Source organism: Myotis brandtii, unplaced genomic scaffold (genome assembly GCF_000412655.1).
Source record: "Myotis brandtii unplaced genomic scaffold, ASM41265v1 scaffold590, whole genome shotgun sequence".
In the NCBI taxonomy this organism is placed as follows: Eukaryota; Metazoa; Chordata; class Mammalia; order Chiroptera; family Vespertilionidae; genus Myotis; species Myotis brandtii.
The window spans coordinates 304612-319303 of record NW_005370224.1 but is presented as its reverse complement, the minus strand read 5'-3'; the positions used below and the strand labels follow the sequence as shown (position 1 = coordinate 319303).

The following is a 14692-nucleotide window of genomic DNA, read 5'->3' as shown; positions in this document are numbered from 1 at the left end:
AATAAATTATACAGTCTGTGCCAAAGATCAAGATAAACCATTCAAAGAATACCCATCTTTCTGTTTCCTGGTCTCATCCCAATTTATCTGAAAACCGATTAGTGCTCAGAGGGGTGAAGGACTTAACTGACCCAAAGTCACAGAGTCTATGATTCCAGCACGATGTGAACAGAAAGCTCTTGAGTATATATATAATTCATATGTGTTTTGAGATTTTCAGACATCTCCAGGGTGGTGGCATGCTGATAGTGCATTTATATCTCTCTTTACCTCTTCTACACATACATACACACTCTAATTGCTGTAAGGCCAGCACTTCTCACCAGCAATAAATTAAAAACCTTTGGCAAACTCTCCTTAATTGATGTTCTCGCTCCCTTGTCTAATGCACTACCCTAGAGGGAGTGATTTACAATAGCGTTATTTTCAGCCTCCTATTTGCCTAACCTAGAAAGGGAGGTAAACAACCATCATATTTTAAAGAGACACTATGGATCTATTCCAGGAACCATATTTTTATTTTATTTATTAGCTGGTTGTAATTGCACCTCTAGAGAAAGCTGAATGATGCCCAAATTGCAGCACAGAAAGGACAGTGAAGGACACTGAAGGAGGACCAGAGAGATGATGAGGGGACCTGACTGACCCCCTCAGACGTGGCATTTTATCTTTTCTCTAGTTCTTAGTGTCTTCATCTCTTCAAGGGAACCAGGTCATCATGATTTATATGGTTGCTTAAAGCACTAGTATTTTATTTATTTAAAATTCAATTTAACTTTTTAAAAAGATACAAAGGTTACTGTGGGATTTTTTTAAATGAATACAATACAAATCACACTGACATTATCATTAAAACTTTATACCATAGCCTGGCTGGTGTGGCTCAGTGGTTGAGCGTTGACCTATAAACCAGGAAGTCACGGTTTGAATCCCAGTCAGGGTCAGGGAACATACCTGGGTTGTGGTCTCCATCCCCAGTATGGGGTGTGGAGGCAGTCCATTTATGACTCTCTCTCATAATTGATGTTTCTTTCTCTCCTCCCTTTTTCTCTGAAATGAATTAAAATATATTTAAAACAAAACAAAACAAAAAATGTTGTACCAGAGTTTTATTAGAAGAAATCATAAGCTTATTGATGTGCTTTTTCCCCCATACAATTTAATGATGTGCACCAGTATTTTGAAGAGAGATAGCTACACCTGGTTATGGAGTACTTGAGGCAGAACTGGACTGAAGCACATGGATGAATAATGTAGTTTATCCATGTGAGTTTTGTGTTGCATTCTTCTTTCCTACCCTGCTGTGGTGTACAGCACCCTTTATTCCTTTAGAAATCCTTTCATCCTGTGGCCTGTTCCTTTGTTCTATCCTGTATGTTCAGAGTTTCCAGGAATGGTAGGCTATGTAGACCTTAAAATTATGTATTAGATCCTTTATTTCACCCATAGAAATTCTTTTTCCCTTTCACCACAGGCCCCTCCACCCTGCTTTCAAAAGTGGCAAGTAGATATTTCTGTTGTTTACATTTTATTGAGATAGTTACATTTTCTACTTTTTTGCACTTAAGTTTAATAGTAGATGGATGGTCTGAAAGAATGACTGTTGCCATTTAACCCCAAATAGAATCTTGAATGGGAAAAAGTCAGGCCAGGTAGAGGTGCTCACATGCAAGCTGACAGTAGAGGATTTAGGACAGGTAGATTTTAGAGTATCTCTTAATATCATGTAAAGACCCAAACCAAAAGGACTACAACCTTAATTTCTAGAAAGGTTCAGAAGACTTAGTCTTAGATGTTGCATGTGTAACAAGGCTCATTATGTTTTGAAATATTTTATATATATTCCCCTTTCTTAAATTTTTTTGACCTATGGATTTTTCTATCTTCTCAAATATATTTAGTTTTATTTATATGGAGTTTCCATCCTTTGAAGCAATGTGTTTTGGTCCCTCAGCAGAAGAACAGATGCCATGTAAAACAAAAAAAAAAATCATTTTTCATCTTTGATCACTGAATTCTGTCCCCTTGTTTATGTTGGATGCCAGTATGTTGTTGCAGGACTACTTGGAGAAAGGAAAAGCATATAGCCTTGTGGAAGAGAGCCACTGATAAAGCAAATGGATTACACAGCAGGATCCTCTTTTTAATTCCACCAGCCAAGATCCCATGGCCTGTGTGTGACCTGCAAGGGATCCCCGGGGGCGGTAGAGGTACTGGCAGAGGTGGACTGGCAGAGACTAAGGGTCAGAATAAAGAGGCTTTGTTGGGAAGGGCCTTGAGATCCTAAGGTAAAGGGGAAGTTCATGGACTCCAGGAGAAAGTGCCTATTAATCATAGCCCCACTCGTCTCTATCCAACATACCGTAGAGTCAACCAATCCGGTAAATAGAATCAAGTGGTTGCCAGGGGCTGGGAGGAGGGAGAAATGGCAAGTTATTGATCAAGAGGCATAAAGTTTCAAGCAAGATGATTAAGCTCTAGGGATGTGATGCACAACATTGTACCTCTAGTCAGCATTAATGTATTATAAACTAAAACAGTTTGCAAAGAGGGTAGATCTCATGTTAAGTGTTCTTATGATCATAAAATAAAATGTTTTAAAAATCAGGCCAGACCCTTGGTTCAAAAGATCAAAGAGGATGCAGAGGATACTATAGAAATTAGAAGATGAGAGATGGGGACTCTACTGCCATGAGGTCACATGAGCCATGCCTTCCCCTTTTACCCAGATGCAATTTTAGAAAGAAGAATAAACAGGGCAAAACGTTGGCTGATCAAACACTGACCTAAGTGTACCCAGCAGAGGTTGTGTTATTTAAAGATATTTCTTATATTATTGCTTCAGATTAGTACTAAATTATTGGACTGAACTAAAATTTGGTCCCCTCTGCCCCCATCTATCCATTAGTCAGAGACTCATGAGAAAGAAGAGATGAGTTATAGTGAAATAAAGCAGCCATCTATTTCTTGCACATCTGAGTGTGAAGTGAATAATGTTTGGCCTAATTGCCCATGTTTCCTTCTCACTGGCATTTTCTACAGAAATTTCCAACCTCAACTGTTGCCCACTAAATACAAAATGTAATATTTTAGACTGACATTTGTCTCTGATCTGATAAATTATTTTATCATGGGGAAACACAAAATAAGTAAATGAAAAATACTGAAAAATAGATAGAGGAGCCTAATATATGGTGATGGAAGAAGACTTAATGTTGGGTGGCGGGCACACAGTGTCATATACAGATCTTGTATCATAGAAATCTATACCTGAAAGCTATATGATCCTATTAACCAATGTTGCCCAGTAAATTTAATAAAAAAATAGATAGATGATACAGTTCTGGAGAGCAGAACTTACATTCAGAATTGCCTACTGTCTCACCAAACACACACACAGACACACACACACACACACACACACACACACACACACGAATCTCACCTATGCATAAGTGTGTTTTCTAGAACAGTACTATTTGATAAATTGTGTGGACATTTGTCCACCATAGACCCTTATTCTTGTTTTCAACAGTTTCTTGACAATCCCTTGGCAATGCACACTGTGGTTCTCTTCTCTGAAAGTTTGAGATTGGCGTAGATATCCTAGGTCTGGTCAAAAGTCTTCAGGAAGAGTGATCAGAAATGAGATTCTGGCACTTTGGTCTTATGCCAAAGAGAATGAATCAATAGTCCTTTGGCAGAAATACTAGGTTCTATTTTTCTGGCATATTTTCTCTGGCCCAGACTTCTAGAAAGAAGACTGATTTAAAACAATACTTGAAGTCTGCTTCTATCTCTGCTGGTGACAACTTTCTCAAATTCATGCTGTCCCTTGAGTGATAATTTACAGATCTCCTTCCTTCTATAGAATGAAATGGTGGGACTTGGTAACTGTTCCCCAATCTAAATCTCGCTAAGAATTTTTAAACTGCATACATTATTCATTAAAGATTGAGAAGAATAAAGAAAGAGAAGGAAGGGGAAAGATAGAAATGAGATTCAGATCTCTAGAGCTAAAGGCAGGGAAGCTGACATTAAAATTTACAAAGACTTAGTTGTGTTAGAAAACATACCAGCCACTATTATTATTCATAGATAGGGCAGTCATCGGGTTTTCAAAAATGTAGTTTCATCGCATCAACTAGGTACCTCCTACTCTATTTCCTAGATTACATTTTCTAGCTCACCCAGGAGTCTGATGAATGCAGTATTCATAGGGTCTCCCCAAGTTTAGAAGGGTTCTGGGGTTCAGAGGCTATAGCAGGCAACAAATATACTAACTCATTTTAATGGAACAAAAAAGTATTAAATATTGAAAACTGCACAGCTGGTGTGGCTCAATGGTTGAGCATTAACCTATGAACAGGAGGTCATGGTTCAATTCCCAGTCAAGGCACATGCCTGGGTTGTGGGCTTGATCCTCAGTGTGGGGTATGCAGGAGGCAGCCAATCAATGATTCTCTGTCATCACTGATGTTTCTACCTCTCTCTCCCTCTCCCTTACTCTCTGAAATAAATAAAAAAATATTTTAAAAAATGTTAAAAACCAATGAGAGGAAGAAGCAAAGATCTTTTCTTTGACTGTAAGACCCTTCCTATCTTGATGTTATCTCCACATCTGTTCTTTTTTAATAGTTTGATTTTTTTCTCCCTAATTATGAATTTCATTTGAAAGGATTATGTAGATTTGACTTTAGGGGCAATATGGGATGGGGGAAACTGATAAGTTTGTGCCCTAGTCCATAGAAGATGAGAAAAATCCAAAGAGACAGAATGGCAGAAGTTAGTAACAAGTGATGATTTCATGTTGAGTGCCTTGGTTCCAGGGCCTAGAGCAAGAACAGTGAAGTATCTGTGGGTTTCAGAAAGGCCCTGGTCCCTATGCAGTAAAGGGCCCCACGGTACACTATTCTGAAAGGCTGAGATTTTAATACACCAGTTAAAAAATTATAATCTCTAAATTCTTCTCAGTTGTATCCATGCTACTATGTAAAATGTGTCTTTCCATCTAAGGTTTTAATATTCCACTGCTCTTCAACCACGGTAGTCTCATAGCTAGATGTTAGGCTACCTTGATTCATTTCTGCATTCTCAGTAATTAGCGAGTACCAGGGGTATTGTGAGTAATAGAAAAGTAAGTGTCTGCATGTTGCATGATAAGCTCCTCATCCTTCCTTGTCTCTAATTTATAATAATAACTGCCCCAACCCATGAAGATTGGTTTGATGGATTCCTTCTCAAGCTTAGTTGTCTGTTCATGGCTTTCCTTATAACATCTGTCAATTAAATATTCAGAACAGTTCTTTCTGATAGGGTGCTTTCTGAGCTAGATTTGAATAAGCCAATTCACACAATGGGGTAAAAGAGTTAATGGGCAATTTCATTTTACTTGATGATCCTTGTAAAACAAACAAGAAAAAAGGCCCTCTGATTAGTGGTGGTGCATGGTTTGAGTAGGACAAGATCAGAAATTTGGGCAAAATAAAGAGAATTTAGGGTCTCTGGAGCTAACAAGCCTCTTGCCCTGCAGATGTCCCCACCACAGGTGAGGCAGCCCTAAGAGGGACACAAGTAGGGTGTCCTTTTATGAGTACATGAACCACCCAATTCATAGTACCATCTCTCCTTAATACAAAGAGGATACCCCTTTGCCTCAGCCCAGTGACTTCACTGATAATTTTACCAAAACTTTCCAGGGCAGAGCATTGTAAATGGGATATTTCACTTCAGTCTTCCAGTGATCCTCACCAGTTTCTGTTATTAATTATTCCTCTGAGGGTCATCTATGGAGCCTTCCAGAGAAAGCACCACACAACTTCCGCATGTAGGAAGCGCCAGGCTGCAGACGCCTGCTCTGAATCCTTTCCTGAGCTGCCTCATTATTTTCTGACATTCCTGGAATGCAAACAACCAGAGGCTTATCAGGCAGAGGCAGGTCCCCTGAGCCTTTTATCATTCTGTCTGCAGTTTTGAATATTCCCTCTATAACCAGACAGCATACCAAATGAAGCTCGACTCTTTGAAGGGAAATGAGTCAATTGGAATGTCAATTTTATTTAGTCATATATTATAAAAACTAAACAGCATATCCAACTGATTGACAAAACTCATCCAACTGTTAAGGGCAAAACAAAACTATCTCAAGAGGTACAGTTATGCAGATCTTGCTTTTACCTACAGGCAGATATGAGCGAGAGTGAGAGAGGGAGAGAGAGAGAAAGGGAGAGAGAGAGAGAATTTAAAGCAGAATGAAACATCTGGAATTGTCCAACTGATAAAATTCAGAAAGAAAGGGAGTTAGAAGTGAGGCTAGCATGCCAGGTTTTCTCTCTTCTTCTTCAATGAGCCCTTTAACTTCTTCCACAGGCTGTCTTTCCTCTTCAGTTTCTTTCCCGTCAGGGATGGCACCGACTCCTTCTTCCGAATTTCCCTCACTAAACCATGAAAGGCATCATCAATGCAGAATCGGAGGGCTGCAGAGGTCTCAAAAAAAGCACAGTTATATTCTCGGGCCAGACCCAAGCCTTCTTCTGTAGAGACCTAGGGGAAAATAAATGATATTAGAAAGAGAGGAAAAGAGAGATACTTAGATCAAAAAGCATGTTCTCTACCATAGCTGAGAGCCAGTTACATTTTTAAAAAGGTAAAATGTGACTATGTTTTAAGGGGAGTTTTCTAGAATTTCTGAACCTGAAGGACAAATGAAAATCAGAAAAGGCAACAGGTTAGAACTTAAAAGTGGAAGTGGAAATTAACCCTTCAGACTTAAAAAAACAACAACACATGGCTTTAGATTAAATCTGTTTGGTTTCCAATCCCAGATCTCCTTCTGTTTAGCTTTGAAACTTCGGGAAATCTCTTAACCTTTTGGCCTCAGTTTTCTCATAGGTAACACAAGATAATAATACCTGAAAGGCTCTTTGTTACAGTTAAATAAGGCCATCAATACAATGTGCTTTGTAACTATTAGTTATTAATTATAGTTTAGAGCTTTCAGTTAAGAATAAGTCAGGATGAAGTTGTCATAAAACTCAAAATACAATCTTCAGGTGAAAACAAAACAAAACAAAACAAAACAAAAAGCAAAACACCACCATTAGGATAAATAAACCTTCCTCTAGCCGAGCTCTTTCAGAGCTGCTTAGAACTGTGTGTGTGTGTGTGTGTGTGTGTGTGAGAGAGAGAGAGAGAGAGAGAGAGAGAGAGAGAGAGAGAGACTTAGTGTGTTATGGCTCATGCTATTGCAATAGGTCCTCTATAGATGATAAACTGACTGAAGTCAGAGACTATGCCTCATTTATCATCCCTTTAATGTCTACTGCAGTGCCTGGTGCCTAAATCACCATTAGATGAGTGAAAAAGATGATTAGTAAACATACGTGGATTGAATAAGTATTAAGATGTAAACATAAATGATGCACAAATATTTAAATGGATTATATGTCATTGTAGCTGGGTGCTAATAATCTTGTTCAAAATTTAGCACTCCTGTTAAGTTCTATTAGAATATTCACATGGGCTCTAAGAAAGCAGGACCAGGCTGCCTTTCTTCACTATGTCTGAGAGCCTTTAGCTCATACTGGTCTATTTGTTTTCTTAAAGTTAACTTGATGTTTATATATTTGTATGTTCCCTTTTTTTCTACCAAATGGAAGTACATGGTGAACTGGAAACTCCATCAATCTGAAAGAATGTGAGTGGGACCATGACGAGTAGAGTTTCAGTTCACCCATGTTGGATATGCAGCATAAATAAGAAATAAACTTTGGTCTTTTAAGCTACTGATAATTTGGAGTTGCTTATAACCTGAGTTAAATCACCCTTTCTTAACTGATAAGAGCACATTGTATTTCCAACAAGTGTCTGAATAGGGAGGTGAAAATAGGTCTATGTGATTCCAAAGCCAGGTCGTTTCTAGTCTGTGATAGCTTAACCTCACCAAGGGCGGATAAACAGATGAGTACAAAGAATGTCTGAATTCTCTTCTTTCTCTTTCATGCTTGCTAGCAAATACACCAATTCTTTTTTTTTGAGCATATTTTTGACTTATAGTAACTTAATAAATACAGCTAAAAGTATCCAATGAAAGTGATTAACATTCTCTCTTACTAACAACTTAACCAAGTCATAGGTTTATTAAGTAACTGGTCTTATTCCCAAGTAATCACAGGTGATAATCTTACCAAATGTTTTCACACCGCATAACATGAGTTGTCCTTTATTTTTCAGTCTCCTGTAACAGTTTTCTCCATCCAAGAGCCAATGACACATGTTTTACGTTTTTCGATAGCAACACCACATTTATGGTGCTATTTTTAAAATTAATTAACTTTCATTAGACTATATAAAGACAAAAACAACCTCAAAATCTCCATGGCTTGCAAAAATATTTGTCTTGCTCCTGCAGCCCATTAGCAACTGGAGCAGAGACTGTGCCAGCTGAGCTCAGGCTGTTTGTTGGTTGGGCTCTGGTTTGCCTCTCCTGTCTCCTTATTCTGGGACTCGGACTGAAAGAGCAATATTACCTGGGATATGATGTTCCCATGAGAGAAAGCAGGTGGGCAAAAGGGAGATATCATTTTACGTACATGCCAATGATCAAAGACAAATGGAGAAACCTAACGTCAATAAAGCAGTATGTATACCCAGCTCACAATGAAGGATGGCATGATGGGGGGCGGGGAACAAGTCTAAAGAAATTATAGAATGTAGCAAAATCAGTTATATGTAAATGCAGTACACTATCCAATTAAAAGAGACAAAGATTGTCAGACCAGATTTTTTAAAACATCACTTGTAGTTGAAACACCATACATATAAGGGCACAAAAGACTAAAATTTGAATGGAAATGAATACAAAGTTAAGCTAGTATATTGACATAATATTAAACAAAGCAGACAGTTTAAAAATTACTAGAGTTAAAGAACAATATTTTAAAATTATAGAAAGATAAATCCATCATGAAGATGTTATACTTATAAATTTCTATGTACTAAAAATTATAGCCTTAGTTTATAGGAAAAAAAGTTAATAGAACTAAAATCAAAAATTTTAATGAAAGATTTTAACAGATCTCCATCAGCAGTTGAAAGAGTAAGTAGACAAAATGTCAGTAAGGATATAGAAAGTTTGAACAAAACATCAATCTAATTTACACATATACGATGCTATACTGAAAACTTTACATTCTTTTCAAGTGATCCAGGAGCATTCATAGAAATTGACTTCATGCTAAGCTATAGAGAAAGTCTTAAACATTGCAAAGAATCAAAATCACAGCATATTTCCCAAAAACATGGAATTAAGCTATAAATTAGTTTTATAGTTTTAATAGGAAGATAACTAGGAAATTCCCACATTTTGGAAAAATATACTTCTAAATAGTCAATAAGTAAAAAAGATAATACAGAAAAATTATAAAATATTTGAAACTGAATGATAATGAAAGTACAACATATTACAACCTGTGAGGTATCTAATGCTTTCTTTAGAATGATCTTTATAGCAATATATGCATGTTTTAGGAAAATAGAAACACTCAAATTTAATAATCAAAGTAGCAATGTTAAAAAGTTACAAAAAATGCCCAGCAAATTTAACACAAAGAAAACAAAAATAAGGAAATTTTTAAAATAAACACAAAAATAAATAGAAAACAATCACACAGGAGAGAAAACAAAATATGATCTGAGTTTTTTTGTAAAGTTGTTAAATTAGATGCACCCTATTAAGGCTTTCTCTAAAACTATAATGGTTCAGGCATATTTCCCAAATGAGGAATGTGTATTAGATAAGGGCTAGACAGACAGACCAATATAATGAAATAGAGAACCCAGAAACAAGACCAAATATATATGGGAGCTTAATATATTATTGGGCTGGCATTTGTAAATCAGTGGGGGAAATGAAGGTGCATCCAATGGCACCCTGACATTGACTTATCATTTTGGATTATTTTTGACCCATGGAAATTATTTCCACCAGAACAGGAAGGTAATTTTTCTTTGAGGAGAATAAAAGTAAAAAGGAATTTGAATGAAGCCTTTAACTAAATCTATAATATTTTTTACACATTTGACAAATCTATACAAATACATCCTATATAATGAAAGCCTAATATGCTAAGTGTCCGGTCATCTAGTCGTCCATTCAACCAATCAAAGCATAATATGCTAATGATATGCTAAGGCTGCTCAACCACTCACTATGACGTGCACTGACCACCGGGGGGCAGATGCTCCAACCAGTAGGTTAGCTTGCTGCTGGGGTCTGGCTGATCGGGACTGAGAGAGATGGGCCAGACATGCCCTGGAGCCCTCCCATAATCCTTCCCCAGCTGGCCAACCTCCCGCATCCCTTCCCGACCCTGATCGTGCACCAGTGGGGTCCCTTGGCCTGGCCTGCACCCTCTCACAATCTGGGACCCCTCAGGGGTCACATTGACTGTCAGGTAGTTTCATCTATATAATAAAAGCCTAAGCAACCATTATAGCAGAACAACTGGAATGACTGGTCACTATGATGCACACTGACCACCGGGGGCAGATGCTCATGGTTAATGTGCTCCCACAAGGGGAGAGCTGCTCAGCCAGAAGCTGGGCTCACAGTTGGCAAGTGCAGCAGCAGTAGTGAGAGCAAGCAGGTGGGCGGTAAGAAGCGAGGGGTCCTGGACTGTGAGAGGCATGTCTGACTGCCAGCTATCCCCAGATGGGTCCTGGACTGCAAGAGGGCACAGGATGGGCTGAGGGACCCCCACCCAAGTGCACGAATTTTGTGCACCAGGCCTCTAGTATATTTATGAAATGTTTCCTAATTATAAAAATGCAAACATTACAAATAAATCATTGGAAACATCAAAATTCAGTTAAAAGTCCAGTTTAACAATCAATATAAAATCTGAAATAAAATTGGAAGATAAATTCCATGCAAAGATTCTGATTGAAATCATACACAGTGAAAATCTTTAACAGATGACTTAACTGTCTATTTTATTAATTGCAGCAAGTTGAAGTATATTTAACTTGGTAGCTGCTAATGAGTAAGTAAAGTAGGAGTTACAAACTCTCTATTTCAAAGCATGAAATGTATTCTTAGATTCATTATCAGAATATTAATTTTATATTATTTAATTAATAACTAGGTAATTTTCATCATTATAGAGAAATTTAAATGGAAAGTAAACTTATAATAAAATATTTAATCTTCTATATTTCTTTCAAAAATTGTATTAGATTAGTCGCCTAACGTTTTTATTTTTTAAGAAAAAAAGTGAAAACATACTTTAAAAGTAAATTTCCAAAATTCAATAAATTCCATCTCACACCAACATTGACAAACCATAAGTTTTCCATCCCTACCTTTGATGTTAGAATTGATATACTATGCTATAAACTGAATAGAAGAACTTGAGTCCAAACATCTAAGAAAAAATAATTTTTACAGATCCTGAGCTTTATGCTTAGTAATTATGATCAGTTTGAAGTTCGTAAATATTTCAACAGTATCATTAGGAATAATTTTAATCCACCAATGGTATTCTGATTGGTTCAGAACCAGAATAACATAACAAGAAGTAACAGCTTTTATATTAGGGTTTAAAACAAGGGTAATTAACATAATATATTATAATTAATATATTATACCTTATTTATCCAAAATTTAAGTAAAATTAAATATTTTTCAATTATAAATATTTATCCACATTATAAAGTAACTGCTAAGAAAGAAGCACAGTGTTATAAAAGAATTACTTTTTTTTCTCAAATGAATCATTTCAAGCCCAGAATCCTTAAGCAAATGGGTCAAGATCACACATGTATTTAAGTAAAACAACCATCAAGTTCTAGTCTCTCCCATCAAGTATTGTTTCCAGGACTGTTTGCTGTTTTTCACGGGATCTGTCCAGTTCCCTTTTCTAGTCTTCTATATATGCAATTGATTATTCTGATGTGAGGTGTTTCAACATAAGATGATTCTTAAATGGTAAACAAATGGCATAAAATAGTTCACATTGCATTTACATAAAAATAACAATTTAAATAAATACAGAAACATAGGGAAAATAAACATTATAGAAAGATTATTTAGGGTGGCGGAGGAGCAATCATTGCAGATACCATTATACCACCATGCCCCTCAACTGAAAAAAAAGGGGCATCTGTGATTAAAGGTGCCACCTGGAGGCCCTAGGAAGCCCTGGCAGAAAAAAAGAGGAATAAAGAAAAATGTTTCATATAAGTAACAGCACATTTCAATGACCCAGGGGAGCCATCTTTTTTAATATATATGACCTTCTTCACCGAGGAAGATCACTGTGGAATATGCCAGAGGAGGTATTAGAATGCAGCCACAGCTGCATGGGGGGCTAATGAGACTACTGAGCAAGCAGAGCCTGTCCTATTCCCTGCTCAGCTACTAGTGGGCAACACAATTATGTTGGTCAGTTAGAGCTTTGTTCCCAATAATTTGCTGAATTCAGGAGCTTCATTGCTCTTTGCATCTTTTAATCTTTTACCTGAACTCTGGTAAAAGTAAATTTAGATTAAGTTATTGTAACGGTATTCAGGGTAATGGCAGTTGTCTAAGTAGGTGATATAATTCTTAAGAGCACAAAAGGAAACTGCTCAGCTATAATTGCTAACCTTGAATGAGGAGAGATTGGCAGAAAGATGGGTCTGGCTCTCCCAGGAGAAGCTTCATAAGCAAAATATCTTCACGGCTAAGCCTGCTGGGCACTGTTAAAACATTTAGTGTACAGAACAAAGTCTTCACGATTTGTTTTATATATTTTTTGATGTGTGCCTGTCTATATTCCACTTGATTCCTACCCCTGGAGTTATTAATTTTCATTATAGAGCCTACATCTTCAAGGTAGCAGGAACCATAGTTTCCTGGCAAATATGGGACCAAGCATTTTATTTGTTAATTTAAAGGAAAAGCTGCCCAAACTCAGACTGTTCAGTTTTCCTTCTGCATAGTTGTATAATCAGTTTTGATCAGTTTTAGCAATAGGAGTAGCTTTGCCAATTTCCTTGACCAGTTCCAATGGAAATGCATTTGATTTACCTAACCTAATTTATTTATTTGCTTATTTAGTCTGTGAATTATTTATTATTTTCTTTTATAATTTAAAGGTACGTGCATAGATGTCATATCAAACTCCTTGCAGGGAAAATCAAAACAAGCAAAGCACTGAAAAGAAAGTCCTGCCCTCAACTGCAGTCACTGACCCATGGGAAATTCATTGTTGACAGACCAAAGACTGGGCTTACAGGGTGTTTCATCCAGTGTGTTCCCTTTGTCCTGCTATTTTCTCCAATTCTCTTTTCTAGATAGGTGGAAAACAAGCATGACCTATAGTAAGCAGAGGTTCAGCTGGAGAAGAGATGTCCATCTCTTCTTAGCAAGTTTCTCTAACTTTAGGAGAAATCGTCAAGGAGGAGGGCCAGCATCTCTCTACCCTTCTCCAGGGAGGGAGAAGGGGAAATACTCCACATCTTGGCTTTGAGAATGCAGATTCCCACCCCCTCTTACTTCAACTTCCCAGCCCCTGAATTTTTCCTTTATAGCCTGGGAAGGGGGTGGAGATCAGGAAAAGGTAGAATAGGAGTCAACTAAGCCATTTGGTTGCCCATTTGGGGCTCCGTTTGTAACATGGAGTACCTTTTATACCTTATGACCTACATCTCCACTACACAAATCTTTTCATTTTGCTGTTTTCCCTGTCTAGTAAGTTTTCCATTTTCCTTCTTCCACACTTCTTCCAGAGCTACTCAAGTCTTCACAGGTCATTCCAGTATTGGTGATCTCCTTGGCCTATGCTTTGCTCTGAAACTCATCTGCAAGGTAGCTACATTCTGTCCATTTGTATCCCCATCATGACTAGCCACAAACTTTGCTGGTGACAGATATTTAATCTTAATGATGGTGATAATGAAATCCCATCAATAGTCGCTGGTGACCAAAAGAGTCCACTATAATGAACTCATCAAACTGCAATTCCAACAGCCATGGCATTAATTTCAAATTTATTTATGTCATAGTGTGGCTTCCATCAAGATACTTGACAAAATCTTGCCACAGTGAATATGAGTATAGATTCTAGAATCAGATTACTAAGATCCAAATTCTTGTTTTATCACTTCTTAGCCATGGGCTCTTGGAGAGTTGCTTAGTCTTTCTTCTGTACTTCAATTTCCTCATCCTTAAAATCCTCTCTCTTAGAATTGTTAATGGGATTCAATGAGCTATTATATGAAAAGCACTTAGTGTAGTTCCTGGCATACTGTGCACACCCAATAAATGTTACCTTTTTTATGTCTGAAGAGAAGATCAGAGGAAATTTCCAACTCCTTTAGATCAAATGTTGGCCCTGCTTAAATTTTTTTCTATTTCCCACCATGACCTATAAACCTCACCTGATGTGACTTTTGTCCATTTCCCTATGCTCAATTCACACCACTCTCCCCTCATGCATTACATCCAGCCATATACTAGTACTTCCACACATGCCCAGTGCAATATTCTTGACTTCAAGTATTGGCACATGTTATTTTCTCTGCCAAGGATTGTGCTCCCCTCAGTACTTTTTATCAGTTATATTCTTTTATCATTCAATTGTCCAGCTTAGGCATACCTCCACTGAGATACCTTGCCTAGCTTTTCTCTAAAAAATATTCTCTACATAGC

General features: G+C 37.3%; 1 protein-coding gene across 2 annotated transcripts in view; it reads right to left on the bottom strand.

Moving 5' to 3' along the window:
* Window positions 1-6033: 6033 nt before the first annotated feature.
* RIT2 (Ras-like without CAAX 2) overlaps window positions 6034-14692 on the bottom strand; it is a 260229-nt gene continuing 251570 nt past the window's right edge. The window contains exon 5 of one of the 2 annotated variants that reach the window (XM_014550297.1): window positions 6034-6543. In XM_014550297.1, coding sequence (XP_014405783.1) covers window positions 6313-6543 — 231 coding nt within the window. In that variant the 3' untranslated portion in view covers window positions 6034-6312. The remainder of the gene's footprint in view (window positions 6544-14692) is intronic. The other variant, XM_005879333.2, reaches the window with a different exon arrangement.